This window comes from Puntigrus tetrazona, chromosome 18 (genome assembly GCF_018831695.1).
Source record: "Puntigrus tetrazona isolate hp1 chromosome 18, ASM1883169v1, whole genome shotgun sequence".
Classification (NCBI taxonomy): Eukaryota; Metazoa; Chordata; class Actinopteri; order Cypriniformes; family Cyprinidae; genus Puntigrus; species Puntigrus tetrazona.
In genome coordinates, this window is record NC_056716.1 from 16,060,882 (window position 1) to 16,066,061 (window position 5,180).

The 5,180-nt window shown below is 37.4% G+C and overlaps 1 protein-coding gene across 1 annotated transcript in view; it reads left to right on the forward strand.

The window, feature by feature from the left end:
- Nucleotides 1-3,085: 3,085 nt before the first annotated feature.
- The window catches only part of LOC122362746 (fibrous sheath CABYR-binding protein-like), an 11,458-nt gene continuing 9,363 nt past the window's right edge, over nt 3,086-5,180 (forward strand). Inside the window, exons 1-4 of the mRNA XM_043264307.1 lie at nt 3,086-3,120; nt 3,209-3,284; nt 3,367-3,391; nt 4,950-5,170. Of these exons, the coding sequence (XP_043120242.1) occupies nt 3,092-3,120; nt 3,209-3,284; nt 3,367-3,391; nt 4,950-5,170 (351 nt within the window). The 5' untranslated portion in view covers nt 3,086-3,091. The remainder of the gene's footprint in view (nt 3,121-3,208; nt 3,285-3,366; nt 3,392-4,949; nt 5,171-5,180) is intronic.

Sequence of the window (5,180 nt, forward strand, 5' to 3'; positions counted from 1 at the left end):
TAAGACAATTGGCTGCAAAATAATTTTGGAGCGAGCCTGTCGTGAGAACTAGCCTGCAGACCAGCAAAAAACACTTTCATTGTTCTCCATCAAGCTTATCAAACCTCTTGTGTTTGCTAAAGGATGTGGCAAACGTGACATCACTCTATGTCTAAAAGTGTTGTGGGGTTTCCCTGGAAAAGCGCCCTAATAGTTAGGATGAATAGAAACTTCTCTGGGCTTTCCCAAGGATGAAATCCTTGTCCTGGAAGCAACTCCATTTAAACATTGTCAACTGAAGCATATGACACAAGAATTAGCTCTGAAGGAGGGTCCAGGGTTTTAAGTTAAGCTTGACAAGGATGAAACATAATTAACTGTAACTTATTTCAGGTTAGAACCGACTACCTGTTCACTGAAACAGTGGGAGTTTATGGCATTTTTCCATAGCTTATTTCATCACCAGAGCGTATTTATTAATTTTACTGAGTTTTTCCTTCCCTCAGGATGTTTAACTGGGTGGTGAAGGTCGTACCACATCCTCCCGATACACAGGAGGATCTGGGGGAGGAAGCGATCGCTGAGGTAAACCCACAAGCCCATTAACATGGACTCATAATGCACAGCTCACAAATATCTGTGAGTCTGTTTAACAGTGCAAATAATCTGACTGACACTAAAAGGGGTCATGACCTACAAGTGTTTTAGTGTTTTACAGACATGAATTCAAAATTTATGTAGCCTACTTATTTGTAGTTACCTGGCCCAGTGGTTAATGGACTTTGACATAATGAGCTATAGTGCTCATGTGAATAATATAAGTTTGAATCTTGCTTGCAACATATTCTAAACCCACTCCCTTTTCCACACCTTATCATGTCCCGCCTTCCCTTTCTATATTATATCTAAAACTGCTAAAAAGGCCAAAAATAATTTAGAAAATCAATCTGAATGTAACTTCATTAATGCCTATATATACTAATCCTGTTTATTAATTATTTTCTTGCTGTTGCATTTATGTCCTCTCATATAACAAACCTCTAATTCTGTCGAATCTCCCTTTGAAGAATGGAAAAACATCAAATCGAGGTACATTTACAGCACTCTTACTGATTTAATATGTTGTAACAAGATTGTTTGTTAAATTTACTGTAAAATGCATAGTCAGACGTTATATTAGGGGCCTTAAAATGTACTAACATAGTAAGTAATAGTAACATAGACTACTGCTTTTCTGCTAATGAGTTTAGGTTTTATATAGGATTTTTATTTTTATATAGGAGTTATATAGGAATGTTACAAGGAGCAACACATAATGAGCATATGGCATCAAAAGATTCAGTAGATATAGTTAAGGCCAACTAATATAAAGTATAGCACTGTCCATATGTACCACAGTACTGGAAAATATAGTATACTAATGTCACGTATCACTCACATGCAGACAAGTTCAATTCAGCCAAAACAGGCAGAGAGGAAGACCAATCATCTCAAACGTCAAAGGACAGGTGAGTCTTGACCAATCTTTCCTGTAAAGTATACACAAAAGATATGTTCTGACTGTTTGGACATGAAACATGCTCAAATCTTTTTGTTTCAGTGCTCAGAGTGGTATGTTGAACTGGATCTCCAACGGTTTTGCAAGCGCACTGCCCCAGCCTGCAGGAAGTCCTCTTCTTACGAGAGCCAACCCTGATGCTAAAGTATTGATTTCATGTCAACTAATGTAGTTTGATATTTGATACCATTTGGTCTTGCAATTTACTGTGCACTTTTTTTTATTTTGCAGTCACTTCAGGATGAAGCTTCTATGGACAGGTAAGGCAATGAATATCAAGAACATCAGTCTGCTGGGGAATCACTGTGCATGTGTTTGACAGCGCTGAGTATGTACAGTGAGCTCTCTCTGTCTGCCAGGGCTGGAGTTATTGGCTGGATCTCACAGGGAATTGGAAAGGTGGTTCCGCAACCTGATGAGAAATACATACGAGATGAGGCTCCGGATTCTGAAGAAGCCACTGAGGTTAGAAAACTCTGCGCCAGTGATTCTCAATTTCAGTCCTCGAGGAACACCGCACTGAACATTTTATATGTCTCTCTTATCTGACACACTCAGTTCAGTTCATGGATCTCTCTCCTAACAAGCTGATTCTTTCAATCAGGTGTGTTAAATAAGGGAGACATACAACATTTTCAGAGCAGGGGGCCCCCGAAGAATGGAGTTGAGAACCACTTAATATATGATTAAAAGCTTGCAGTTAATTTTCTAATATTTAGCATTTTAAAAACATATTATTTAAAATAATTAATTATCAAATCAGTGTATCAATTGGAAACCTATCTAAAAAAGAAAAGTTCAAGACAAACTTCTGAAACCATTTATTAATTTTCTTTTCTATTTACTTCAGGTTTATGAAGCTAAGGACCTCCCAGGTGTGTATCAGTCAGTCGAAAACCGTTGAAATAAGAAACTTCATATATTTACTGTGAATCTCTTACACCAGATGAGGAGCCTTTGGCACATATACCAGTAGTAGAGCTGGTGTCAGAAGACGAGGGGTCTGAGGTGGATCCAGCCGAGCAGTTCCCTCCTAGGTGAGTGCCATTCTGTGAAGCATATGGGGGGAGCGGGAAAGGTGATATATTGGATGCAAATTGGGTGTCTTAAAAGAATAATTCACCCCAAAATTTTAATTCTGTCATCATTTACTCACCCTTGAGTAGTTCCAAATCCGTATGAATTTCCGTATGAACACAAAGGAATTAATTTTGCAGAAAGATTGTAACCAGGCTGTTTTGGGTCACTACTGACTTCCATAGCATGAACAAAAATACTATGGAAGTCAATGGTGACCCAAAACAGCCTGGTTGTGTGTATTTCAAACAGTGTAATGAACTGGATAAAGAGCGGCTTCCAAAATGCCATACCGCATCATGTGACCAGACCCCCAAATTCTAGTTCTTCCACCCCGAGGTCATCACAGTGCTCAAACAAAGGTATTTTAACCATATCTAATGCTATAAAATAACTATATTTTTAACAATTGTAACTGTTTAGCTTCATATTTGCTTTGGTTCAGTTTATTCACCTCCTCCAGAGTCAATAACCAGCATGACAGAGATCGATTCAAAAACTCCCGGGTGAGTCACGTCAAATTTAATTCTATTAAATTTTGCAATTGCTTACTGGAAAATTGGCTTAGACGTCCACTTCATGTCCCATTTTCAGCATGGTGGGCTGGATTGTTCAGGGTCTGGGCCTTTCGATGCCACAGCCAGCGCTTAAAAACAAAGAAGGATGTTTGGTAAATGAGGTGTAAAGCTTTGACGTTATTAGCTCAGGTTTAATACATGTTTCTCGATACTGACTCCCTTTCTTTCCATCAGGAGGACGGGAAGGTTGTGCAAAATGGTGAGTAAGATGTTCCTCTTTCAACGCTGTTTACACAGTTTTTAATAACAAACTCGGTTTGTTTCCTGGAAACTCTAGTGGTTTCAGTAGAATACGAAAACACAAAGATCACTGCATGGGTAACAACATGACCCACTCTGTGAGACATCAAAATAGAAGTAGAAAAACTTCAGGGTGAGCGGTTCTGTTACAGTGTAGGACAAACTCATAACTCAGTCCATCTTCTCCTTCTGTTACAGGGGAGAGGACACTGAGAACCTTTTAAACAAAAGGAGAGAGAGCAACAGACAAATGGACAGTGAAGACAGATGCATTTGAAGAACAACAGTGACTTTGTAGCTTTCTTGAAGGCACAGGCAGCTATGAAAATCTACTGAATGTAATGCCCGACTTTCTCTGTACTGTATGACAAACATATTTTTAATAAGCTTTATGTTTATCTTACTGCGTAACTAGCCAAAAGCATATCTATTTTTTAAAACCCTTTATGTTTGACTTAAACTCTCAGCTGTATGAATAGCTGGCATCTCTCGGATGGGTGTTTGTTGTTGCTGCTGCAGTGATCTTTATAAAGTGACATTTAGTTTGGCTTGACTGTACTTGTCTTAAAGCATTTATGATCCTCATGAGATATAATTATCATACATTTTACTGCCAGTTTCCCTAATATGTGTTAAAAATGTACTCAAATGAAAACATGGTATTTTAAAAGGAGAAAAAGTTGCCTTGACTTATAATTGTGGCTACTCTGTGGCTGCTTTTCAGGCTGCTTTTAAGACATTAGCATTTAAAACTTTGGGGTCACCATCAATGTTTAAAACAGCTGTTTAATATTTTTCTGAAAACCATGATATTTTTTTTCCTGATACATTAATGCATTGCAAAAGAACAGCATTTATTTGAAATAGAACGTTTTTGTGACATTACCAATGTCTTTATCATCATTTTAAAGCATCCTTGCTGAATTAAAGTATTAATTTCTTTAAAAAAAAAAAATACTGACCCCAAACTTTTGAACAGTAGCATACAATTACTAGTGTACACACAATGTTTTGAATTATTATTATTTAATCTGTGTATTTAATTTATTTTCATATTTTATATACTTAATGTTATTGTAATATTGCATTTTATTAATAAAGGAATATCATAATTGCACTCATGTGTAACGGGTCTCTATTGGCATAATAGTCCTTGGAAAAAACGCATAGAGATAACTTTACTATCAACCACAGTAGACAACCATAAGTAATAAAATAAACAAGAAAATATTTGAGAGCATTTGAAATGATATCCTTTTATAATATACCTTTACTTAATCTTACAAATGTTTCCTACTTTCTGAACACTCAAATCTAATACGTCCTGATGTCTGAAATGTTAAAATTATTAAAGCAAAACTTATTGCAAATTATAGACCTGCATAACTCTTCTGTTCAAAAATGCCTCATTACATTACAATGAAAATAAAATATCATACACAACAGAATCACGTCACGATTGTTTTATTGCTAATGTGACGTTTTAAAAAGGTTCTCAAGCGTGGCTGTGTCTTCAGCAGGCAGTGCTCGGTCAGCTCCCGGAGACCTCGTTCTTGAGGAGGTCGACTCTGAAGATGAAGCTCAAGAAAAGTATACATGTCCAACAGCGAACTCACTGCCAAATTCACAACCTCAGTCCCAACCACAAACACCTTGGTCACCGGAACAGTCTCTTCCACTGAGCGTCACCACACCCTCACAAGCACACATAGAACTGGAGGACGCAGAAACTCAAACTGCACGATGGA